Consider the following 23,584-nt stretch of genomic DNA (forward strand, 5'->3'; position numbering starts at 1 on the left):
CAGTCCTTGCCCACTAGTGCCCGCCTGCTATCCAACCACGCATCTACCCTGCGAAGTCTCCATCTCTGCAATACTACGTCCACCTTTGCTCGGCATCTTTCTCATTGCGATCTTCTTACAAACACCCGTTGCACCGAAATCACCACAGTCTTGGCTCCATCCCTCGGGCCACTTGGCCGTTGCTCGCGCACGTGATTGCCATCTCCCTCGTCTTCGACACAACTTTCTACCTCACAACAAGCATCCACACGTACCATGTACACCTTCATTCTCACTCGTGATACTCGATCCGCTAGCCGGTCAAGGCATCCGTCCCTTCTATTTCTTCTAAAACAGCCCGGACAACGCCGCACACCCCCAGTGTCTGGTTTAAGCACTGCTCAAGCAGTGCCAAATTGCTATGTTACATATGGTTCCCATGACTCGTTCACTTTCGTAACAGGCCCGTGCCCTCGTCCGCCTCCTCACCACCACCTTCCTCTTCATCTTCGTCGTTGTCCTCGTCAGACCATCCTTCGGCTTCCAGCCCTTCACCCCGGATGCCAAAACTCAGCACGAAACCGACGAGTGCAATGCCAGCGAAGATGCCAAACGGCAAAACTTCTCCTTTGGGCCTCAACTTAGTCGCAGCCGTAAACAGCGAGCCCGAAACAAATGGTCCTGCCGCCCGTCCGGCAGCAGAGAGCGTCTGCGCAAGGCCGTTGAGCGTCCCGAGAACGTTGTGGTTAGGCGCCGAATTCGTAATCTGCGTCTGGTCAACATATGCTACAACGGGTTAGAGTCGCATCAGAGTAACCAACTCACCATGAGAAGAGCAGCTGTCAAGCCGCCGACACCTGCGACCGTCTTGATGACTAATACCACCCCAAGCTCAAACCACAACCATCCCGCGCCCGAGCCAATACCTTTGTATGCGTTGCTGTCTTTATAACCCACCCACGGCATCAGTGCAAACGCTGCAATGAACAGACCCAAGCTAACCCTGTATGCCATTTTGTTGCCTAGCTTGCCTCGTAATCGTCCAAATATGCCCACTTGAAATAGTATCGTGATGGCTCCTGCAAACGACAGCGACAAGCCAACAGCCTCGGGCTTCAAGCCACGCCCCGTCGGCGGTTGCTCCTCGGCAAAAATAGGATACAATGAATTATAAGAAATGTTCGCTAGTTGAAAGATGAAGTATGTCACCAGCAGCAGCACTGTGTCGCGGTTCAAAACCTCCTTTCGCCTAAGCTCTTCGCTGTTGGCGTGCGGGAATAGTGCAGGCGCGGATTCGCCAGACGTGTCCGACACGTCTTCGTCGTCGTCTTCGATATGGTCTTCATCCTCGTCTTCGCCCATACTGCGTAAATGCGGAGAGTCGCGGTCCTTTTGCTGGCCAAGCAGGCGCCGTACATAAGTCGGTCGACTCGAGCTTGTGAATTGCCATATCCAAGAAAACAAATTGCCCAGTCTCTTTCCTAGAGGAGGGAGGTTCTTGACTTCCTCTAGGCTCTCTTCCAGAAAGATGATGCACACCACCAAATCAACAGCTAGAACAAGGGCTGAAAAGAGATTTGGTAGCAAATATGGATACGGATTGGCATTGCTGTGTGAGAAGGGGTTCTTGTAGAGAACCAACAAGCCTCCGACAATGGGACCTGTGATACCGCCAATGCCGTAGACGACAGGCAGGTAGGTGAAGGCACGCGACTGATTGCTCCGGTCCGTGATCTCGCCCAGACATGTCGACACGACGCCAGAGTTGCCATTGACGAAGCCCATGAGTGCCTGTACGACTATAGCATGCCACAGCCTTGTGCAGAAGCCGAATAAAAGGAAACAGCACAAGGTCATGAAGGTGCCCATGATAATGACGGGCTTGCGCCCAATCTTGTCCGATAGCCAGCCCCAAAAGAAGTTTGTGGTAAATTGGGCCAGAGCAAACGATGAGGCGATGAGGCCCACGTACAGACCTCCCTGGCCCTGCTTGACTTCGGGGAACGAGGCCGTCATCTCTGGAAGATATGGACTGATTGAGTTGAGGGCAGTCTGCTCGGCAAGCGCTATGACGGCCAACACAATAAGCTGCCTGGTCGGCAGGGGCGACTCGTGGTTGCTGTGGCCGTCTTGCGAGTCGCGGCCATGGCGGCGAGACGGCGATGTTGAAGGTGGTCGGCCGCGGGTCCTGGGGGGAACTGTGGGAAAAGTCTCGTAGTGGAGCGTGGACCGTCGCGCCTCAATGGCTGGCCGCCTTGACGAGGGCATGGCTGGCGGTGCGTGGGCAGGTGGATGCTACCTCGTGAAGGCAGAGAAGGTGCAGCAAGCCTTGACATGCATCGAGTCTCGAACAGGGATGCGAAGGATGGTGCAAGGGTTCATGCCGACATGACGCGCAGCAAAGTAGAGAGTATTAGAGAGAGAGACAGGGAGAGGGAGAGAGTATGAGGGAGTAGGGGAGCGTGAGTGAAGTGCGTCATCGGTCGCAGGAACATGTCCGTGTGCTTGGCGCACCAACAGCCGCCGCTTGCCGCCACACCTCTCCTCTTCCCCAGCCTCCTAACCCACATTCCTCTTGTACCTCGTATCGGCCGACTGCATGTACTTATGTGTCCGACAAGCGCAACCACTCGCCACTCGGCTTCCACATGGATCCTCCTCGGCTGGCCTTGCATGAACCTGCGTTCCAACGACTGCCATCTCACAATATATTTTAATTTCCCCGCGGCTTGGTCAGCTGCACAACTCATCAGCAGATGCTTTGTCCATGGCTGAAAAAAAAAACATTTTCCCCAAGTCGACTATGTCAACAAGATGATTATTCCGAGTGTTGAAACCATTCGCAGCACAGTCACTAATGATTCAGCTAATCACTTTGCCACCACTTGGACCCAAGTTAACAGTTCGGCCAAATGCACCTTGTAGCGTAGTGATCACCTACTTGAGGACACCTTCTTTCGGCAAAGGCTTGGTGGCCTTGTGAGCACATTAATAAAGTAGCATGCCTGTCTAGAGTAAATGAGCACATTAGAGGAAAAAAAAGTGGAGTTGCATAGTCCTCCAAAACTATAAAGATGCCCGGTGAGTATGCAACTTTTCAAACCAAGCACGAAAACAGTCAGTGGCGAGGCATATGCGAGAGTAGCTTGATACCGATTATTCGAAAAGAGAGAAAGAAAAGAAAAAGGGAATGTACTACTACCAGAAGGCCTACCTCGCTGCTGCAGCTGCATGCACCCTCATCTCCCCGTGCCTTACCTCTCCCGTTCAACCACCCATCACAAACACATCAGCACTTCCACTACACTATGGCCTCGTCATCTTCCCCCACTACCAAGCCCTCGACATCTTCGGCCCCATGGACCTCGTCAACTCGCTCTTCATGATGTACCGCAACAAAACAAAAGAGCCCCATCTCTCCATCCTCAGCCGAACCATGGACCCAGTCTCGTCAGCCATGATGTCCGGCGGCTTCGGCGAAGCAATCCTGCCAACAACAACCTTCAAACAGTACCTATCCGACCACGGGCCCACCAACGATACCGCCAGCACGTCTGTTGACGGCAAGCCCGACATCGACGTCCTAATTGTGCCTGGCGGCGGCGGCACCCGCAACGACATGAGCGAGGAAATCGCCTTCATAGCCGCCGCCTTCCCGCGCCTCAAGTACATCATTTCCATCTGCACGGGCGCCTCGCTGCTGTCGCGCGCAGGCGTGCTCCAAGGTCGCCGCGCTACCACCAATAAACGCAGTTGGGCCTGGGCGACCTCGCACGGCAACAACATCACGTGGGTCCCTACTGCGCGCTGGGTCCAGGACGGCAATGTGTGGTCCAGTAGTGGGGTCTCGGCAGGTATAGATGCCATGTATGCCTTTGTTGGCTCTGTCTATGGCGAGGACGTGGCTACGTTTATGAGCCTGAACCTCGAGTATACTAGGGAGCTGCACTGGGACGCGGATCCGTTTGCCGCGGTTTGGGATGTCCCTGGCGCGAAGTAGAGGCATGCCGACTTTGGTTGCAAGTAGGATACTATGTGCTTGTGCCCGGCATCACATATGATGCTACCCCTTCATGTCTTTGCATGACTGATATACATATATATATATATATATATATATATGTGTGTGTGTGTGTGTGTGCGTGGATAAATAGTAGTATAGAATTTGATCCTTCACTGCTTAGCAATATCAATATGTACAATCATGGTCTCATTCATTCATACGAAGCCCACTCCCTATCCAAAATGTCCAACTCACGCTTCGCCCATTCGTATTTGCTATCTCCTGGCTCAGCATTGCCCAGCCCCCTCAAAATATCCCCTCTCTCCCTCGTATTGGCAACTTGTGCCTTCTTCCTCTCCAAAGCCTTGCGCTTCAAGTATGCAAAATCCTCGTCCTCCACACTACGCATCCATACCGAGCGCATGCGTGGACTCCACAAACAACAGCTTGATCCGGCTTCCGGGTCTTCGCCAGGGACTAGCTGGATTGATTTGTTAAACAAGCGCGGAATCGTCGTGGGTAGGGATTTCGATTGCATGGCAGGCCAGACAAATCGATCGTAGCATTCCTCGCATACCGTGAATTCAGGGAGCTGAGGGATAAAGTACCATGGCTTCCGAATCAGTATCTTGTCTCTGGCGCACTCTCCCTTGAAAGCATAGTCGCGCGCCAGGTCGACAAAACGGTCAATGTCAGGTCGGCGACCAGTTATCTGGGCATCTTCGTCAAGCTCCATAAGAAGTTCCAAGTACTTCATGAGACGGCGTGAGCTCATACGGAAGCTGCAAGTGTATCGACTTGGTGCGTTTGAATAGCCAACAGTGATACGGGGAAAGTAGCCGCGGATGCTGGGAAATAGGGCTTCGGCCAATCTTCGGTCACTAGAACAGATGGCAAAGTTGGGCACAAACATGCCGTCGCGTTGATTGACAATGCCGTACCAACTGGCCTCATTAGTGTCCTTTTCTCGTTCTCCAGGGCACGGCTTGTAGGTGTCCATGATATCTGCCACGGCACAAAGTAAGTCGAGTGACTTCAGGCGCTGTTTTACAGTGAGGTACCACGCAAGGCGCGGCCACGGGTTGCTAAAGTCACACGCCCGTTTGATTGACCAGTCGTCTAACCAGATCTGCTTGAATTCCCCGTCGAATCGAGTCTCAAAAAACACGCTCTTGTAGCAATCAGGACATATGTTGAAATTTTTGAAGCCGCGGAGGCTGTACCAATCATCGTACTCTCTCGAGGCCTTGCTCCTTGGACAGTCTGGCAGTGATTTGAGGTCCAAAGAAGCTACTCTCCGCAACGACTTGTCCCTACGACCGTCCTGGGAGCGGATGCTATCCGATCTTGCCCTTCTGGAAAGTCCGGGTTCCTCACGAATGCTTTGTCTGGAAGGCTGGGCTTGGGAATCTCTGATATACGGGGAGCTGGTAGCAGTCGGCGACGAGGATCTGGGAGGCTCTATGTAGTCTTGTCTGGGAGAAGCGATGGGTGAATGGTTGTACTGGTAATTCTGTTCCGGTGGCATCAGGACATCAATGAGCTGATCATCCATAGGATACGGCAAAGCAGAATGCGAAGAGGATGGTCTCCCGGATGCTAAGGAACTCTGCACATCACCGCGTGGTCTTGGAGCCGGCGTTGTCTCGTATCTTCCGTACCTGGAAGGCGGTCTTGATCTATCCTGGGCGCGAGCAGGGGGGATGCTGGTGTGCTGATCGACCTCGGAAATGGGAAAGCGACCTCGTCCGGGCGAATGAGACTCAAATGTGCTCGAATGAGATAGAGGGGTAGGAGGTTGTCCACCGCTTCGAGAAGAGGGGCGCGTTGCAGGTGGTGACTCCTTCAACCGCGTCGGAAGTTGAGATGAGGCGGTTCGTGGCAACGGTGAACTTGGTCTGGACCCGGGCCGCGGACTGTTGGCGTAGGCAGTATCAACAGGAACAGGTCTGGGCTTTTTTGCGCTATTGTTCAAGGAAGAAGCGGATGATCTTGGAGATTGGGCATACAGATTCTCCTTTGACGAGTTGGACGAGTATTCCTTGCGCAGAGTTGGTACCGAACGATCCCCAGAGTCGCGCCTTGTCGATTCCGGCCGATGCTGCGTGTCACGTAAATTTGTTCTCAAAGCTTCTCTTTGCAGATCGTTCTGCACGAAGCTGTAGCGTGCGGGTTTCCGATCTGCTCGTAGGTGGGTAGTGCTATCGGTCTCTGAGTCCGAGTCAAAGACACGATCTTTTTCCGCCTGCCGAGAGTTTGCAAGGGAGTTGTGGCGGCTGCTGACCGGTCGAGGCGTTGGTGATTTACCATGGGAATGCCGTTGTGCGTCTTGGTCAGCTCGGCCCATGTCCGATGTAGCGAAACGGCTGTCGGATGGGGTCATGGGTTCTGGCGAACGCAGAAAGTCGGTCGGCATAGGAGCAGTCGATTCCTTCTGTGGTTGTGAGTAGCCATAAGGCATCCTCTCCCGTTCTGTGAACAAAGGCGGGTCTGGGACATCGGTGTTGATATTCGGCATGGGGCCACGGTCTGCGAAGCTCCTCCTCTGGCGATCTCGATGGGGGCTGGATCGTGTTGTCGCATCGGGATCTGTGACGGATCCGGAGTTATGCCTCGAGCGACGGTCATCACCTTGTGTAGCACTGGGCTGCTCGATCTCATCCAGTATGTACTCCTGGTCGATGGTACCCCGCGTATTGACGGGCGGCTCACCATCATCACGCCTTTGTGCTGGCGAAGGCGGCTGTGACCGAGCCTCTTTGGCCAGGGCTTCTGGCTCGTCCTCTACACTAGGCGGAGGCGGCCATGATTCCTTTCGTCTGTGTGACCTGTATGATTGCGAGGCGGATCGTCTGGGACGGGGTGTGCGGGGCTCGTAGGAGGGGTAGGAAGTAGTGTAGGGATTGCTGGCGCGCATGTCTGTTAGTTCCCTGCGGGCATCGGCGAGAGTGGCTTCGTGCCGCGAGTAGGCATATGCGTCTGCATCGCGCGGCGATGCATAATAAGAATCATGGCGTGGGTGCTCGTAATAGCGACTGTCGTATCCGTAAGACATGAATGGTGAACGTGAGAGGAGAGGTCAGACGAGCAAGGTGAGAGTGGCGCCTGCCGCGTGCATTGATTCTGGGTGTAGCAGCGAAGACGGGAGCGGTGGTCTGGAAAGCAACGGGGGTGGAGGTGGAGGAGACAAAGGTGTTGCACAACGCAGCAGTAGCCGACATGTTGGAGGGATGCTCAACGCTGCTGGGTGACGCATAGGGCCCAGCGTGAATTGTGGGTCATGGCTGCTGCGATACGCAGCGGACCCTATTGTCAGCCCACGCTCATTTGCTCGCTTCGCCGGCCCCGCCCCCAAGGCGGCGGCGCATGCCGGGGACCGCGTTTACTGCCACTTGATGCGTTCATCGTGGTCACTCGGTAAGCAAGGCCATTACCTACATATATACTACGTGCATCCGGTGAGTCTGTTCGGGGTGACAGGTAAGACTACACCTTTGTAGATGGTGGGCAACAAGGCAGACAGGGTACTACAGAGGACTGCTAATTGAGTCGTGTTCTTGCATCTGTGCACAATCATGAGACTTTTCTTTTGTTGTTCGGATAAGCTTAAATACAACGTTAATCTTCGTTCTCACATGTTTTGTCATGTGGGCTATATATGTAACAATCTAGCAAAATATCCTACTACGCGGCCGTGCCTCCTCGTCTGCGCGATAGTATAGCTTGAAATAAGAAGAGTACATTGCGCATCATCTATCAAAGAAGCTTCAGTAGATGATGTCGGATACATTTGGGGGAGGGTAGTCAAGACGCGGTAATTGGGTATCAAAAAAGAATTCGTATCGAATGGAACAAGGGCGTAACAAGCGGAGGAATTGTGGGAAGGCTTCATCGTGGAAATGTATGCTGTGTTTAGAAGAAGTTGCCCTGGGGAACAGCACAAAAGATGCCGACAGCCACGCCAGAGATGATGAGAGCACCGAGAATAGCTTGGAGGAAGATGGTATCCTGAATCTGGCGAAGAGCAGGCTCCTGGATCCAGATCTCACGGTCAAAGACCTTGCGAACAAGGTTGCGTTTTTCGTAGCGTGCAACCCATGGCTCATCTTCGTAAGAATTGGTGGATGCGTGAGACTCTATGCTTTGGGAAGACTCGGATTTGATCTCTTCGGCCTGCAGTTCATCGTCGGACGCAAAAAGCTCCCATGGTCGGAGATGTCGATGATGCATGCCGTGAAGCACCACACACATGCCTTTCCAGGCTGCAATCAGGGTGGAGATGCCGATGAAGAAACCAATCAGCGACATGACGCGCCATGCACGACCAGCGCCGCTAAGAGTGAGAACGATGGCAGTAACGAGACCGGCGACGATGCCGCCAATACCGAGGCCACGTGCGAAGATGACACGGGGACGGTTGCCGTTGCAGATGGTCCAGCGAATAAAGTTGGGATGTGCCTGGCAACGAAGCGACCATTCGACAGACGTGATGACATCGTTGAAGGCAGATGGGTGTGTCGTGTTCTGGAGAGCATGCAGCAAAGAAGTGTGCTCCTTGGACGAGAGGTTCAGCTGGCGCGGTCCATTGTCGGCAATGTAGATGGAGATGATGCGATTGATCTCTTCTCGGTACGGCTGGATGGATACTGCGGGGGGGTGTGAGCGAGTGGATCCTAGAGAGACGAAGAGCAGAATCAGTAAAGGCCATACTCACGTGGTTTCCATTTGAGGCCAGCATGATCAAACGCACCAGCAGCACGCTGGGCATGATCAATCTTGAAGCCAGATCTGCTCTCACTGTTGAAGTCGAGAGAGCCGGCAGCCGCTTGGTCGAAGCTGCTAGGAGTGCGAGGCGGCGTGTGAAAAGGATCGCTAGCAGCCTTGTCGGATTCAGCACGGCGGCCTTCGGTGGCGAAATCGGTGCCTTTGAGGATAGTTGCGGCTTCAGTACTGTAAAGCAGTGGGCTGGGCTTTGGGTCGTTGGCGTTGTTAGTCTCACCAGTCCATTCAGGCGACAAGACCTTGTCGCTTTCTGGTAGGGCATTGAAGCGCTTGACGTAGTCGCGGTACCAGAGGAAGAATTGCAGGTTCTCGGCGGACAGCTCGATGTACTTGAGGAAGTTCATGAAATCACGAACGGTACAAGGCTGAGGCAAGTTAGTGTGCAGTCGAGGATAGGCCGGATCAGTGTTGGGAGGGGACAAGAGCATGATGATGGACCACAGATGCAAGTATGCAAAGGAAGGCGCGACGGGCCAAACGTACCGGGCAAGTGCCACCAGCAACAATGTTGTCAAAGGACAAGGCTTCGGGAATGCCATTGGATATGCCGCTCGAGCCAGACTTGATTGATGCGCGAATTGTCTCGCGCTTGGTGTCATTGGAGATGGCAGAGGCATTGTCGGCAACAGTGGCACGGCCTGGGCGGCGATACGACAGCGAGTAGACCATGGTGGGCCTGAGAGGGTGTGAGGGGTGTGTTTGTGTATAGTGAGTGTGGGTGATGAAAAAGAAGGGAAGGGTGGTGGGAGAAGAGCGATGCAGAGGCCAAGAGCGGTTGAGCGGTTGAGCGGTTGAGCGGTTGAGCGGGCCAGGCGGGACGATCTGAGGGGGAGGAGGAGTATATGTATGTGTGTGTGTGTGTGTGTGTAAGGTATGCATCTACATCGATACTATGTAAGCGTGCAGATTTGGGGAGAGAAAAGTAGATGGCCGTAGCGTCAAGATGCAATCCCAGCAGGGAGGTAGTTTCCCGCAGACAGGCACATGGCCAGGATCCGCCCGCCAGGACGCCAGCTGAGGCAGCCACCAGTTCTGCACGGTTGTGACGGCTACAGGCTAGCGGTGGAGGGACGCGATATTGGCGACGACGATGGAGCGGCTATGTGGGCAGAAGCCGTGTCGATCGCCCGGGCCCTTGTGCTCTAGCTACACCAAGTCGACATGGCCACCATGACTAGTACTTTGCTTAGCGATTCTCGGGCCTTTTCGCAGCAGTTGCTACATGCATGTTTGTATTAGAGTACGTGCGGTCGTATAATCCTCGTAACCACCAAGATACCTGGTGTGCATACGTACACAGGTGTCGAGAGGTCAAGGCCAAGACAAGCAGTCGACGTTGGGAAATGAAGATGCGACCGAGGCTGCCGTCCCAGTGACGGCCGCCACAGGCAACGCGCCGGCGCAACGCTCGCAAGCGCAGCAAAAAAGACGAAAAAGGCGAAAAAGACCACAAGGCCAGTGGACACAAGCCGTGGTCAAGCCGTGTACAAGCCTTGGGCAACCATAGTGACGTTGTTTCAGACAGCCACATGCGCCTGCCGACAGCACCCGCGTTCTGATTGGCTCTCCGGGGACGCGCCTGCAGCCAATCAGAGCAGCCTCCATCGTCACCACGCATGTTCCTCCCACTATCTTACCCGTGTCTGCGAACACACATACTACACGTCTATGCATCTACTGCACGTACAGTCGCCGTCTTCGCAACACGTCTTCGCAGCCCAGCAAAGTACCTTGTACACACTAGCATCCTGTCCTATCCTATGCCATGCCATGCCATGCCATACATACATGCATACATACTCTGCCTGCCTGGGTGGTGGCGCTCCCCTGCCTCCCCCCGATGCCAGCGAAAACACCAGCTCCTGACGCTTTCCGTAAGCCGGCCGATTGGTCTACTGCGTCTCCCAACTAGCGGCACAAAGTCAAACCACGTACCTACTTACCTCCCAAAGCCCACCTCTTGACACTTGGTAGCCTTCCCCTTTTCTCCACCATCTCACGGCAAAGTCTGCCGCCTTGGTCCGTACAGTCGACGCAGCTACGTTGCCACAACACCTCAAGGCTGAGCCGTGCCGTGTTCCCTGACACCCGTCAGAACCATTCTCACGGTTTCGCATGGCTCACCACATGTCACCACCACCACCACCTCCTCCTCCCCACGTTACGTGTCGCTTACAAGTATTCGTCCGCCAACTTTGGCATCACGCCGCTTAATCGCAAACTACTTTTCGCTTTCGCATATCCACCACCTTCCCCACACCATCGAAGCTTATACCTATTCATGTCTTTGGACACCAGCTGGCCCCCCTTCCACTAGCCACTCCCTCGGCCTCGGGCCAAGTTTTCATCTAGTGCGAATCGCTTCTGCTTCGCCGACTGGACCATGGATACAAATGCGCTAATGTACATCTAGCTGTTCCATGGCTTCCTCCACTAAGCTCCTGTGCCTGCACCCTCTCCGTCGCCGCATCTTCGTCGACTTTTCTTTTTTCTTGGGTAACGTCCTGCGGCTTTCGAGACCCTGGCCCACCATGGCATCCATCCTGATCCAAAATCTGCGACTGAAGCCACCATCGCCCCTACCTGTGGGCTCCTCATACCCATGTGACTTCCAAAAACAAACACGATCGTGGGTTCCCGGGGACCCACTTTGCATCGACTTGGCAATCTCCATCGCCGGCCGCATCTTCCCAGAAGCTCGTTGCATGCATACCGCTGCACACACACACACACACACACACACACACACACACACACACACACACACACACACCCCTGGTCATCCTGTCTCGACAAGCAAATCTCTGTAAAGAAATCGGGTTTGTCCTCGATCCAAAAAAAAAACGGGGCGCTCAGGGGAAAATCAACCATCCCTGCCGCACACCCGCGTTATGCATGCGGATGAACACGTCGGCTAATCACTTTGCATCCAAATCATATACCTTCATCTCCCAGCCGTGCAAACTTCACCAACATGCTCCGTTTGGGGGGTGCAGTTGCGAGATGATTTCTCGGTAGTCAATCATCCTCTTTACCAATGACATGTAGATACGTGCACACCATGGCATGAGGCAAAAGTTGGCTATGCAAACAAGCCTTCACACTGCCCCTGTAGTCCTGGCCTGGGTTCGGGCTGCGTCTAGGCCACGGTCTTTGCAGCTGTGTTTGGCGATAGCCTGAGGCAGGTACCACGGCACGGTAACAGTAAGCACACTAGCACGCTTGACAAGTGCTGCGTTAGCCACTGTGTCCAACAATCAAACTCTGCCCTTTTAACCCGCCTCAGTTTCCGTGTCAGGTTGGCAAATGCAGACAGTGAGTGAATCAATTTTTTTATACTAAGTGTTGAAAACAATGCAATTCCAGATTGCACCAAACAAGAGTCATGCATGCAAACAAAGGACAATACGATTGGAACAAACCATTTGTCTCATGATAGTCACCCAATACCTTCAGCCCCAAGTAGCCTTCATATCGCGGCTTCCCGGTAGACATTCAGTCATGCCTACTGCACATCCGTCACACTCATGGAGTTTTCCGGTATTGAATTGCACTTCCGTAATCCACAACTAGGCTTCCAAGTCTTTCATTACTCAAACGATATCTCTAACCCCCACGCCCTGCCCTTGGCACACAACATTGGAATCTTTCGCAACCTCAAGCAAGCACAAGATGCAGCACAATGCGAGTTGACGCGCGTTTTGGGATTCTATCTCAACCAAGGGCACTCCGGTCGTTGTTTTCGCGAGATGGATCTGAGTCTACGCGGCCTCATCACAGCTTACGCAGACAGCTTGGATGATGCTAGACAGTTGATTCGGCGCGAGCTCATTTTGAGCGAATTCCACATTGCAAAGGTTGACGTCTGGAACCCATCGTGGACCGTTGAGACTGGGAGGACCATTCGTGAGAGAAAAGCGCAAGTGCACGAACGATCTGCGTACAGATTTCGTTGGGAAGACGATCCGAGATTTGTCCAGCACGATGAAGAACGTTTGCCAGAATGGGCAACATCTCGTACCCCATTATTTGCTCGTCGAGACGAAGGCCCCTTGCGTCGACCAGGCGACCAACCCTACGCTGTACGAATGGGCTTTTCGTCACCAAAGTCAATGCCTGTTATGCCGTCCATGTCGGAGCAATCAGTCAAGCCCCCAGATAGTGGGCTTTGGCGAAGAAACAGCGTGTAAGCCTGGAGGGACTACTGGTCAAGTATCAAGCAATGAGGGGAGATTGTTGTAGTTAAATGGATTTGGCAGATAGCTAGGGATGAATGTAGTCTCCATCCCTTCACGTTATTTGAAAGTATAGATAGACCTTCTTCTTCTTCTTTTCGGTGTTCAAGTATCCTACAGGCCACTTAATGACTACTCTATTCAACTCAACCAACGGTCTACTATGACCGTGTTGCATTGCTATCCATGTACGCAGCGCTCAAGCGTTCATTCCATTTGTTTGTTTATTTTGTGTAACTATGGAATATGTGTATGTAGAGTACCCATGTACATAGAAACATACACACACACGTAGCCCCAAAAAAGCAAGCAATCACGTCACGGGTACATGACAGGGGTATGCCGCGACGATCCAAAAGCAATCATCAAGTCCCGGCAAGACACCGATCAGCTTTGTCCCAAGATGATGATCTTCATCGGATCTATCCACCAGTCTTATTCCTCACCTCGTTTGTTCTTCTCGTACTTTCTTATCTCTACAAAGGTGGTGTGCAAATCAGTTCTTGAGTATCCGACTCACCATGTGCTTTCTATCACATGAGCAGTAAAAGAAAGAGCTTTTTGTTTCTCGGGATGAAAAGACCCGGGGAGAATATTCGGGTATTAGTGTGAGGGTGGAATTGAGAATGTGGCATACGTTCAACTACCAGAGTCTGATGCGACTTGGCAGATTGTATTGTGATCAAAGCGGACTAAAAGCTTGCGTTGGTAGGATTGGTCTCGAATCGATTCTACAATGCCTATTATTATGTTTCAATTCAGACTTGAGTTATAATACTCATCAAGAAGGAGAGCATGTAACAACATTTAACACCTTCTTACTCAGAACTGGTGGATGGTATCTGATCCTCCCCGAACATTAACAAAGCCTTCCTACTCTTCTTTGCGATAATGAGTCAGCGAGCGCGACACGCCAACGTAGAACACATGGTCACAATCATAAACAAGAAAGTAAGCTGTGTAACAGCTTACCCCCGGTGAGCGCAAAATGATTGGTGAGAAGGAGGTCGACAGCATCATACCTGAGCTTAGTCCTTTCGTCCCAAAACAGCCTAGTTGATCCATGTACACGTGGTACGTAGTGCCAGACCAGTGATCAGACTCACCGCTCAGCCTCATATCTCCACCATCGCTGTTCGCATGTACATCAGATTTTGCAAACAATCCGATTATTCTTAGCGCAAATGCTACACCAATCAAAATGCTTAAAAACATAAGGCGCTGTGAACGCTATGTTTCGGGTTCAACCTACACAGCACACCCCCGACAATCACGATCACTTTTGTTAAGATGACTCTTATCGTCCGCGTACGCTTACTTGTTGAACCAACAGGGCGACGCTGGGTACCACAATCTTCTCCAGACCGCTACTAATCTCCGCTTTCTCAGGTAGTTGGATATTTCAAGAGAAAAGAACTCAGTTGCTACACAAATCATACACCCCCCCCCCCCCCAACCACTTTGTTTTTTTCCTGCTCCTCATTACATACTTGCACATACCCAACATCATATTGTATACAATCTTCTCCATCTCACACACTATATTTGTACCATGCCCATCATGCCGCCCCACGTCATAACAGTCATCCAGCAGTATATCCGCTGGGACGCAGAAATCAAACGGCAAATCGATGGCAAAACACGTGCGAGGACGTGCTCAATCACACGACGAGTTGTTTCGAACTCAATGGAAGATCAACAGGCGGCGCTGTGGCGACCGGAACACACCAGAGGAAATTCGGCAGAGAGTATATGATCGGTGTCCAAAAAAAATAAAGAGGGGGAAAGAGATTTTAGGAATGCATAGTGAGACTGCAAAAGCATGGGAACCGGAGTTATGAGAAAATGATTGCATGAATGGGTATCGAGTGAGAATTTTTGATGGACGAAAAAAAAAATTGCACAATTTATAGTGGTCAAGGGAGGGGGAAGGGGGGGGGGGGGAATTAGATTTGAAGAAGCTCGAAATACATATCCTCTCTCTCTCTATGACGAAGCACATCGAGTTACACCACCTTCTTCTTCTGACCAGCACTCGTGATCCTCTTCTCAGTGCCCAGCAAGCCCCCCAGAATACTGATTCCCATCTGCACCAGCGTGACAACGAACCTTACAACGTAATCCTTCCACTCCAAAACAGGCCTCCTGCCCCTCATGAATTTTGCATCTACCACCTCCCACCCCGCCTTGCCGCCAAGCTTCTCGCCAATCTGCAATCCGCTTCGGCATCCGTCTTCATGGAAGCCGTAGCCCGTCCACGCGCCGGCGTACCAGATACCGCGCTTGCCTTGTATCTCTTCGAGGCGGTCTTGTGCAAATACCATGCGCGAATTATACAGGGGGTGGCGGTACTGGTATGTTGCCTGGGTGAGAGCAGGGGAAGGAGGTGAGGGTGGATTGAGAGTCACGAGCACAGACGAGAAGGTCTCTCGCGGGATGTGTTGGAGAGTGTTCATGTCATAGGTCAAGCAGACGGACTCGATAGCACCGGAAGATGAGTCTAGGTTCGCGTTTTTTGGTGGATTGGACGCAGACGTTGTGAGATAGTTCCATGCCGACCAGGCTGTACGGCGTTGGGGCATGAGCTAGAGCTTGTTAGCAGTCCTTTCCTTCATATACGCCATCAATCAACAAACTTACTGAGAGGTCAGAGTGCAAATATGCAGTATTGGGTGTTGTTTCGAATGCATCTAGGATTTCCTTTTCTTGTTCGGTTGCATCATCTCCCAGTATCCATCTTGCTTGGTCTCCATGGCAAGCCAGCACAACTTCGTCGAAGATTTCCGTCTGACCTTCTCCTCTCCCTCCCAACGTCAATTCGACTTTCTGATCCTTACTCTTTACAGCCAGGACAGGCGTTCCAAGGTGGCCTTGACAATTTCCTGCTAGCTCCAGCACGGCGTCGATGTACTTGATGGATCCACCTTCAACAGTCAACCAGGGCGGCCTTTCAGCGATGGTGCTGAGGAGGTGATGGTTCCACATGAAGCGCACAAGCGTCAAGGCGGGAAATTCCAAGGCACATTTGTCTGCGCCAGTACTCCAAACGCATGCGGTCATTGGGATCAAGTAATCGTCTCTAAAGGCGTCCGAGTAGCCCTCTTGGTCAAGATACTCTCCAATGCTCATCTTGGTGGCGGCGATGGCAGCTGGAGAGCCTGGGGTGATTGACAGCAAGTCGAGAGCAAACTGGTTGAAGCGGACGATATCGAAGATCATGCGCCAGAAGGATGGTTTGAGTGCATTGGATGGCTGAGCGAAGAGCGTACTGCCCGATGTGCCTGACCATTCAAAGGCACCTGCATCGCGGGAGACGCCAAAAGTCATGAGAGATGGCACAGTTTTTACGCGTAGAGTGGAGAGAAACTTGATAAAGTTTGCTATTGTCTGTCAACTTTGATTCGAGTAGCAGGATATGTGGGAAGAGACGAACGGTAGGTAGCCGTGTTCAAAACGATGAAGCCAGTATCAACAGGCGTGCTTTTGCCGTTGTGCTTCCACATCACCGTATTTGTGTGGCCGCCCAGTCGCTCCTCTTTTTCAAAAAGATGCACCTCATGCTGGGTATCGCGGAGGGCAAACAGGGCACTCAGGCCGGATATGCCGCTGCCGACGATAGCTATACGCTTTTTCCCCGCCTCGTTGCTCATGGTGACCTAGTGCGGAAGCGCAATGGTTACACGAGCAGGCTAGAATTCAATGCTGGGTAGATGTACCACAAGGACAATAGAGAACGAACAGAGCTAGTATGAGCTGCGGAAGATATGTGACTCATGAGGTCATGGATGTTGAAGCTAGGCCCGTCGCTGCAAGTACTACATGACTAATACCGCCGCTGCTCGATCCACGCATTCCAACAGCAACAGAGCTGTGGTGCAGTACAGTGTGGTGTTGCATGCGTGTAGCATATTTCTACAAGACTAGGTTATCATTGGTGCCCAGATTGGACCTACGTAATTAGCCCTCTGGAGAAAAAGATGGAGTGGGCCGCTGATCCTACTAAACAGTCGCCCCACCCGGTTGCGAAGATGATGTAGCGAAGATGCGGTTTCTAGGATTGGTGAACGCATGCCGGGCCTTTGAGACATTCAGAGCCGCAACGTGCTGCGCGGTGCGGCCTTGTGTGTGTGAGGAAGTGCGGACCATGCCAACGACGCGTTCAATCCGCGTTCTGGTACTGGAAAAGCAATCATGAGTGTAAACTGACGCGACCGTGTCGGCGACTGTTGATAGCTGGAACCATCTTCAATAGACATCTACACCACCTGGACAGATGACGAGTGAGAGCAGGACAGTCAGGCACAGTTGCGGTTCACGTGACATGGCAGGGATGGCCTTGGCAACTGCGTAATGGCCGCATGAGCTCTGGAGTATCGGCTTGACGCCTCATTCACTTGCACATCGCCCAACAACTGCACGCCCATACACAGACGTCCACCTCGCGCACTCCTCCGTATACACAAACTCCGAAAGTGAAACCATGTCTAACCTCATCGATGCCGACGCGGGCACCGAGCGCTTCAGCGGCTATGAAGCCGAACTCAAGCTCGTCCAAGCCGACCTCAGCCAGCAGATAGATCAGATCAAAGAAACGACGGGCGAGCCCAGGAAGGCCGCCATCAGCAGGGCAGAGCGTGCGCTGGAGGAGGCTGAGGAGTTGGTGAGTTGCAGCCTACAGACATGTCGCCTGTGCGGAACAAGGCATATGGCTTGATGTAGCGACAACATGTACAGAGAATGCAGCGCTCACAAGTCTCTCGTCCAGATTGGCCAGATGCGCCTCGAAAAGTCCAACATTCCCGCCAATCTCAAGTCCAAGTACAACGCGCGCTTTCGCAACTTTGAGCACGATCTCGACACCAGCAAGCGCAAACTGCAAACATACACCTCGGACCGCTCCAAGCTGTTTGGCGACCGCTACACCGACAACCCCGATGGCGGCGACGCCCAGCTTGAGCAGCGCCAGCAACTCCTCTCTGGCACAGATCGTTTGAACAGGTCGAGCAACAGGCTGAGGGAGAGCCAGCGGATTGCGCTTGAGACGGAGCAGATTGGCGCCAGTACTCTCGGCGACTTGCACAGACAGAGGGAGCAAATCACGAATACAAGGGAGAGGCTGCTTGAGAGCGAGGGATATACCGATAGGAGTATCAAGACTTTGAGGGGCATGGCGAGACGGTACGTATAACCCCCTGGTCGCCCCCCCCCCCCCCCCCCCCCCCCATCTCCCCACACCTGGAACCCCTGGTTGATAGGGAGGTCTAGATGGATGCCCTTTTGATTTGCGCAACCAAGAGATGCTAACGATACTTCCACTACAGGATGGCTACGAACCGCATCATTACCATTGCCATTATAACCGTCCTGGTGCTGCTCATTATCGCCGTAATTTTCAGCAAGTTCAGATGAGCGCACCTACCGCCTCCCGTCCCCCTTCTACTAGCTACGATTGCGTGACTTGTTTCCTGTTTGGCGTTTGGAGCAAACAACTGTGTACATTACATGGGGGCCACTTTCTCGTTAGGAGAAGAGAGAGAGAGAGAGAGCCGAGTCATGATAGTTGCGTTAAATGCATTACTTACTCTTCATACTGTCTCAATCAAAGACTTTTGGCCGTCTTGAGACGCCTGCATCTCACTTATGCCCCCTTTTTGCTTGGTTAAAAAAAACAAGGGTCTTGCACTAGGAGAGAATTCAATATCTTTTTTTTTCCAATGCACTGCTTGTTTGGGACTTTGATCGATTGTTCAACCGACCCAAGCCACATGCTAGCATTGCCACCTTGCCAACAGGGTTTGTACGGTAAAACCCTTTCCTTGATGCTACTCCAAATAAGTTGGCAGCCCCATACGTGTTACACGATTACACACAGCACTAAACACTAATTTGGCCTTGAGTGAGGTGTTTTTTTAGTAGTATCATGACGCATAGTATAACTCTGATTCTTTGAAACGCCAAGTTCGTTACCGTGAAGCACGGAGGGGGTTTTTTTTTAAAAAAAAAAAACGGTAAAGAGGCAAACTCACACGGACGTGGTGAAACGGGTGACAGCCCTTGGCGTGAGGAGAGTTATGGGGGAGTGTGAGATAGAGAGAAAGAAAGAGAGAGAGAGAGAGAGTATCACGAGCGTATCGAGGTTCAAGCTGGTAATTCTTGCATTGGAGGGGGGCGAGTTTACGGAATAGCGATTGTGTGGTCCTTGAAATCCTTGTTAAAAGAAAGTTAGTCTTGTAAAGAAAATGTAGGGACCGCTTTTAAGATATGCTTCATGGACGAAAGGGAACATGACATGTGTCCAGACAAAGACAAGAGTGCAATTGGGGGGGGGGGAAGTTTTTTTTTTCAAAAAATACTACTTTAATATTATTGTGTATAGCTTCACTTCTAAATCCTCGAAGAAGCTGCCTGACACGTCACTCCTCCTATTACCACACAACTTGTCGTGGGAGGAAGAGGGGGGCGGAGAGTGGCTGCAGGCAGCTACGCAGCTATCGGGCAAAAAGTCAGGGCTCCTTTAGGGGGAGGAGGCATCGCAGACTTTTGCAGCGCGCGCAATTACAAGAGTACCTGTTCTTTCAAGGTGACTGGCTTGTGGCTTTCCTTATATGTACATAGTGAGCGTGTGTATGGTTGGTTTCCCTGTGATGATAGACAATCACTCTTTTGTGCTGTTTTTCCTCTTATTCTCATGTCATCTACACTGAGAATCACCTCATTCGGGAGATCCGAAAGGAAAGGGTGTTGGGGGTAATTTCTTGTCGATTTCTAATTCCTTCAACCCTGTCTGCGACAATGTGGATGGTCGCCGCATCCATGAGCCTGGTGGCAGCGAAGGCGATTTTCGGATGCGAAGCGGGGCGGGGAAAGCCGTACTGAGCGGCGAAATGGGTGTCATGCGTCGGGCATCAAATCCTGCTTGGAGGCGTGCTATGCATCGTTCAAGTGCTGCACTTGCTGTGCTTGACACGGACGTATTACTTCCTTGGCGCGAGTGTCCTTGGAACATGGGCAAATATGGTGAAGGTGGCGGTGATGTGGGAGTCGTTTGAGACAAGAGAGAACCTTGGCCTGATGGACGGGAGAAGATAGACTGAAGAGGAAATGTCTCCTGCCAAGAATCCTCGTTGAGAATATCGGCTCGAGGCGGTGTAGTTTCAGCCTTTGATTCTGCAGTGGTGGACCTTGATGATGCGGCGCTAGATCTAGGTGGCATTGTGACGAGTCTTGGCGGTGTGCTGATGAGCTGTGGTGGTGTGGTGTTGAGGCTTGTTTGTGCCGTATGGGGTCTCGTTTGTGCGGTGTTGGGTCTCGTATGTGCCGTATGGGGTCTTACTTGTGCAGTGGTGGGCCTAGTTTGGGCGGTGCTAGGCCTTGTTATGTGGGCAGTAGGAGGCCCAGTGGTATACAATGGGTATTTATTTCGCTCCGCCGCTACATCTATTTTGAAGGTTCGATACTTCAAATATCGGGGCGATTCTGAAAAGTACTGGGGCAACACAAGGGCAAACAACGGCCGCATACCTGGTAAGCAAGCGCACACGATGCCTACGTTGACCTCGACTGCCGACAGAGCTGCATGATCCGTATTGTCAAACGACACATCTTTTGAGTTGGCAATGGCATCCAAGGAATAGAGCCTAACAATAGATACCAAGGTGACGCTGTCGATTCATTAGTCCGCTGCATGGTTTACGCTGGGCAAGCTTAACACACCTAGCACCCAAGATGAACATAGTCCCCAGCCCCCGTTTCTGTGATTTCGAGATTGATAGCCCTCGTATGACCAATAGCGGCATGAGGAATATCACCACATCCAAGGTGATGTTCAAGGCGGCATTCGTAATCCACACTGTGAGTTGGTTCATGCATCTACCGCCTGGTATCGACTTGTCCCATGAGAAAGCGATCGGAGTGCAAATGAGTACGCTCGAGGAAACGGCCCAAGCTCCGTATGCGACTACCAGGCCCAAGACAATGAGACAGGCTATGCGGAAGCAACGGACGGGAAAAATGCGAAAATATTGGACAACAATGGACACTTTGATTGTAGTAAGGGTGAGATTATACACCCAGACACTCGCCCAGAACGACTGGTATGCTTGTCAGCTTTCTTCTCCAACAACTTGATAAGAGAGTAGGAAGGTTGGGTTGTGTTTTGGACTTGATTCGCCCTGCATGCGAGCTTACCGTTGCTTCAACCGAGAGCTAGATTTATAGAGTACAAATAATCCAGTCGGTGCTCTTGAGTTGTACAAGAGGGTAGAAGGGGTTTGTGAGAGCGTACCTTTAGTAGTATATCCAGCTCACTGTTCGAGAGTCCCAAGCTGTGATTTCCCAACCCATTCATTACTTGTTCGGTGGTTAGTACCGTAAGTCCCACTGAAAAGACCTAGGGAGACTTCTATTAGCGAACAAGTGTATGGTGAGGACAAAGCTCACTCACCATGGCGAGTACAATAAAAGCATCTTCCCATCCAGCCATTTTTGATATTACCAGGCGTGTAAAAAGACGTAAAAAAACAACCAAGCTTGAAACAAGGGTGAAGGCAAGTACTATGATATTAACCCGTATTCCAGCGGGGGTAGAATTGGTGATGTCCATTATGGTGGAGGTAGTAAGGGCCAGTCAAGGGTCTTGATGATGGAAGACAAACCGCCAAGAAAAAAAAGAAGTTGTAACAATCACATTGCTCAATAATCCATGTTCAGCGTCATGGTAATAACAGAGGGTATTAAGGCCTGACACTGATGGTTATAAGGGTCAAAAGGCGAGAGTGACGCGGCCAGGATGAAGGGGGGGGACCTAGCGCGAGGAAGAGAGTAAATTGGTGAAGGTGGCTTTAGAAATTAGAGGCATGATGTACATCTATTGGCAGCTCAGCTCAGCTCGAACGATGGCAGGGTTCGCGGGCTTTAGACAATCCTGCTGAATCTAGAAGTGGGGTGGTGGCGAGCAGTATCAAAATAGGCTGCCCAGGCCCTGCCTACACTCTCAAGACATGACCGTTTCGAACGCGACAAAGACTATAGCATGGCGATCAGTCAAAGCATCGGCCGACTGCTGCCTTGTCCAGCGTGGCGCGAGACCAGATACGGAGAAGAACAGGCAGGAAGAGTAGGAGACGGGGGCGCAATGCCGCGCGGATTCCCGTCTCGGGTAAGCTCATGGGAGCTTCTGTGAGTAACGTCCTGGTTTGGCTAGGCTTCGGGTATTGTGACTGAGGCGATGGTACGGAACTTTCGGCGTCGCATGTCAATGACTAGATGCCGTCTTTTAGCAATCAAATAGTGACGACGTGAGAGGTTTGCAGTGGCCTGAAGGATGACTGATTCTTGCCTGGGGATGCCGTTGTGCATAATGGCGGCCCTAGGTGTTGCGCATGAATGTATGCATGCATGCATGTGCGGAGGGCAGCAGTTGTTGGCAGCAGGACGAGTTTTGTTTGCCCTCGTGGTTCGGAATTTGTTATGCAACCGTTTGCGGAGGAGGATGGCGCAAGGCTACTAGCTGGCTACTAGCTAGTGTCGACGCTGCAGGTCCGGCCGAACGCCAGTTGTGGGCCGAAACCTTGGTGAACATCTTACGACCCTGAAACCGCCCCAAGGCTATTGACGAGCTCTGCAGCAAATAACATTTGCCCTAAGGTGGGAAAACAATCCCTAGATGCATCTTAGTGAACTCAGGGACGCCGCATAGGGCACACGCAATAAACCTTGTTCAGCAGTGGTAGCCGTAGCAAAACAGGCGTGGGCGCGACGGAGAAGTCGGCATGCCGCAGATGTAAATGGTTTGTCGGATGAGCTAGTAGGCATGAGGCTTGAGTCGCTTGATATCGTGACAGCTGCATGGGGCATGCATGGTGTGGAGAGTCAGGCTGAGAAGGGCGGTCTAGTTTTTGTCGCTCGCTCTTGTGGTCAGTAGGTAATAAAGCTACTCTTAGCTTTTGCGCCGTTTGTGCAGATAGCTCGTGTTCTGCCAAACTCTGCCTTGTTGACATGTCCTGGCGTGCACAATCTCATCTTTGCTGCGCAGACCAGATAAGTTGGTGTGGGACATGAGACCTGTTTGTGCCCAAAAAAAAAGAAGGTAGGTATCGTGAGCATGGCACCCGAGAGTTGCGTCTCACCAAGCGCAGCGAGGACGATGACGTTGACGGCATGGTGCTGAGTTGTTTGATCTTCCGGAAAGTTGGCTTCCAGCATGGCTGAGGTGAGATGTCTTGTAGTAAGATGGAAAAAAGTCTCCGTAGATGTGCTGCAATAGACTATGCATTAAGGACCAGGTTGCAAGTGCGGCGCATATGGACAGGCGAGAAATCCTTCGGAGGCGCAGCCAACACAATGACAGATTTGCGCGACACTGATGCCTTGCAGGATTAATAAGAGTGAAAGGGGCAATCCCCTTTGTGGCGTGAGCGATTGGCATGTTTGTACACAGATACGTCCGTACCGAGGAATATCAAATTGCTAATGGCGATGGCCTTGGCGATCATCACAGTGAATTGGGCGACTCGCAACACATGAACTAGGACCACGTGTTGGCCGACACTCGAGTCATCGAGCCATGCCGGTACGGGGCCGGGGG

At 52.1% G+C, this 23,584-nt stretch overlaps 8 protein-coding genes across 8 annotated transcripts; 3 read left to right on the top strand and 5 right to left on the bottom strand.

Moving 5' to 3' along the window:
* Positions 1-219: 219 nt before the first annotated feature.
* On the bottom strand, positions 220-2,396 carry PSV08DRAFT_400301 (major facilitator superfamily domain-containing protein). Its single transcript, XM_014223755.2, has 2 exons — positions 805-2,396; positions 220-745 (listed from the first exon to the last, which is right to left on the bottom strand). The coding sequence occupies exons 1-2, from the start codon at positions 2,245-2,247 to the stop codon at positions 428-430; spliced, it is 1,761 nt and encodes a 586-aa protein (XP_014079230.1). The 5' UTR covers positions 2,248-2,396; the 3' UTR covers positions 220-427.
* Positions 2,397-3,088: 692 nt separating this feature from the next.
* On the top strand, positions 3,089-4,127 carry PSV08DRAFT_33146 (class I glutamine amidotransferase-like protein). The gene has a single exon (XM_014223756.2). The coding sequence runs from the start codon at positions 3,170-3,172 to the stop codon at positions 3,977-3,979; it is 810 nt and encodes a 269-aa protein (XP_014079231.1). The 5' UTR covers positions 3,089-3,169; the 3' UTR covers positions 3,980-4,127.
* On the bottom strand, positions 4,119-7,183 carry PSV08DRAFT_400302 (uncharacterized protein). Its single transcript, XM_066093590.1, has one exon. The coding sequence runs from the start codon at positions 7,035-7,037 to the stop codon at positions 4,194-4,196; it is 2,844 nt and encodes a 947-aa protein (XP_065949405.1). The 5' UTR covers positions 7,038-7,183; the 3' UTR covers positions 4,119-4,193.
* Positions 7,184-7,558: 375 nt separating this feature from the next.
* Positions 7,559-9,433, bottom strand: PSV08DRAFT_360524 (uncharacterized protein; the record flags this gene model as incomplete). The annotated part of the gene is made up of 3 exons (XM_014223758.1): positions 7,559-8,628; positions 8,697-9,129; positions 9,248-9,433. 3 exons carry the CDS (start codon positions 9,431-9,433, stop codon positions 7,895-7,897), a joined length of 1,353 nt encoding a protein of 450 aa, XP_014079233.1. The 3' UTR covers positions 7,559-7,894.
* A 2,858-nt stretch (positions 9,434-12,291) lies between these two features.
* Positions 12,292-12,954, top strand: PSV08DRAFT_349344 (uncharacterized protein; the record flags this gene model as incomplete). The annotated part of the gene is made up of 1 exon (XM_014223759.1): positions 12,292-12,954. One exon carries the CDS (start codon positions 12,292-12,294, stop codon positions 12,952-12,954), a length of 663 nt encoding a protein of 220 aa, XP_014079234.1.
* Positions 12,955-14,931: 1,977 nt separating this feature from the next.
* PSV08DRAFT_198514 (uncharacterized protein) lies at positions 14,932-16,749 on the bottom strand. The gene is made up of 3 exons (XM_014223760.1): positions 16,433-16,749; positions 15,640-16,379; positions 14,932-15,584 (listed from the first exon to the last, which is right to left on the bottom strand). The coding sequence occupies exons 1-3, from the start codon at positions 16,647-16,649 to the stop codon at positions 15,006-15,008; spliced, it is 1,536 nt and encodes a 511-aa protein (XP_014079235.1). The 5' UTR covers positions 16,650-16,749; the 3' UTR covers positions 14,932-15,005.
* Positions 16,750-17,387: 638 nt separating this feature from the next.
* PSV08DRAFT_281119 (t-SNARE) lies at positions 17,388-18,713 on the top strand. The gene is made up of 3 exons (XM_014223761.2): positions 17,388-17,659; positions 17,765-18,177; positions 18,321-18,713. The coding sequence occupies exons 1-3, from the start codon at positions 17,480-17,482 to the stop codon at positions 18,406-18,408; spliced, it is 681 nt and encodes a 226-aa protein (XP_014079236.1). The 5' UTR covers positions 17,388-17,479; the 3' UTR covers positions 18,409-18,713.
* Positions 18,714-19,320: 607 nt separating this feature from the next.
* On the bottom strand, positions 19,321-21,795 carry PSV08DRAFT_408438 (uncharacterized protein). Its single transcript, XM_014223763.2, has 4 exons — positions 21,445-21,795; positions 21,284-21,390; positions 20,713-21,089; positions 19,321-20,660 (listed from the first exon to the last, which is right to left on the bottom strand). Exons 1-4 carry the CDS (start codon positions 21,599-21,601, stop codon positions 19,712-19,714), a joined length of 1,590 nt encoding a protein of 529 aa, XP_014079238.2. The 5' UTR covers positions 21,602-21,795; the 3' UTR covers positions 19,321-19,711.
* Positions 21,796-23,584: the final 1,789 nt, after the last annotated feature.

This window comes from Bipolaris maydis (assembly GCF_028858645.1).
Source record: "Bipolaris maydis strain C4 unplaced genomic scaffold PSV08scaffold_4, whole genome shotgun sequence".
NCBI lineage: Eukaryota > Fungi > Ascomycota > Dothideomycetes > Pleosporales > Pleosporaceae > Bipolaris > Bipolaris maydis.